The sequence below is a fragment of the Penaeus monodon genome, chromosome 15, assembly GCF_015228065.2.
Source record: "Penaeus monodon isolate SGIC_2016 chromosome 15, NSTDA_Pmon_1, whole genome shotgun sequence".
Taxonomy (NCBI): Eukaryota; Metazoa; Arthropoda; class Malacostraca; order Decapoda; family Penaeidae; genus Penaeus; species Penaeus monodon.
Window position 1 is genome coordinate 33,446,223 of NC_051400.1, and position 1,437 is coordinate 33,447,659.

At 37.8% G+C, this 1,437-nt stretch overlaps 1 protein-coding gene across 1 annotated transcript in view; it reads right to left on the bottom strand.

Moving 5' to 3' along the window:
- LOC119581972 (transducin beta-like protein 3) overlaps positions 1 to 1,437 on the bottom strand; it is a gene marked incomplete at its 3' end in the record, with an annotated part of 10,834 nt that overhangs the window by 4,816 nt on the left and 4,581 nt on the right. The window contains 3 exon segments of the mRNA XM_037930156.1: positions 77 to 282; positions 384 to 559; positions 1,152 to 1,328. Of these exon segments, the coding sequence (XP_037786084.1) occupies positions 77 to 282; positions 384 to 559; positions 1,152 to 1,328 (559 nt within the window).

The window sequence follows — 1,437 nt, forward strand, 5'->3', positions numbered from 1 at the left end:
TGTGATTTATCAAAAAATAATAATTAACGCAAAACTAACTCCAGTTCCTTCATAGTTTCCATGCAAAGTTGCTTACCTGTTTCCAGATACTGAGTGAGGAGGTCTTTGCAAGAGTAATAGAGTGGTCAAAAGTAGTCATGAGGACAGAGTCAAGTGCCGGCACATCAGTAAGCTGTTTGATGAGAGTGACCCCTCCTTCCTGGTCCTCTGGAGGAGGCACCACAGGAGTTGAAGCCTTCCACACCTCACGTCCTGTGTCCACTTGCCACACTGCTGGCACACCTACAGAACATTATAAGATAAGCAGGATAATGCAGAATATTGGGTTACACTATCTGATATACTGTCACACAGATATTTCATCATATCAATCTCCTACATACCTTTATCACCTACAACCATAGCATAGATGTGATCATCATCTGTTTTAGCTCCAGGAAATGCTGTCCTCTCAGGATGCTGCAAGACTAACCCTGAGAGTGACTCAAATACTGGTACAACCTTCTTGCAAGACATAGTGGTTAAGTCCCACAGAATGATGACTCTATCTAGACCCACACTGCAAGGAGAAACCCATTTCAAACATACAGCCAAGCAGGACAGATATGAGAAAAAATACCGGAGACTATGATAAGAAGTTGAATTTGGAGTAGACTTTTACCTCTATGGGGTCATCCATTTTTACCATCATTTTCATGAGCATACAAACAGGGAGGTGGGGGTTATTTTCATGAGCATACAAACAGGGAGGTGGGGGTTATTTTCATGAGCATACAAACAGGGAGGAGGGGGTTAATCTCTGGCATACACTATTTAGAACATCATACAAATGAATACCTGGATTAAATTAAATAATTTTTATCTTCTTGCTTTGTACTTTTGTATGTTTGTGAAAATGATGAAAAAATGGATGGCCCTCTAATACATCACCTAAGTGAATATATTTAGTAATTTTTGACATACTACTTTTTAAGTATAATCAAGCAACAACAAAAATACAATTCATATTTATGATAAAAAACAAGACATAAAATACATTTCTTTTCATAAATTACAATACAAGACAAGTAAAGAAATCAAAACTTGTTGATATGTTTCATTTTTGGGCAATACTGCAAGAAACCAATAACAAATAATAATAAAACACATACCTGAGCATGTGTTTCTGATCATGTGTTAGGGAAAGATCTGTAACTGCTGCATGGTGCCCATTTAATGTGGCATGGAGTTCCGATGAGCCAGCAGCTAGGTTCCACAAATGGATGTTGTTGCCTGCTGAACCATACACTCGTGGTAGTTTCAGAAGATCAGGGTGGAACAATACAACCCTGTAACATGTAGGATGTTCATTCTCTGAGAATGATCTCTTTATTCATATGATACACCTTCACAATATGTCTCTACTTGTTTTCTACTCATAAGAATTATAATTTTGGA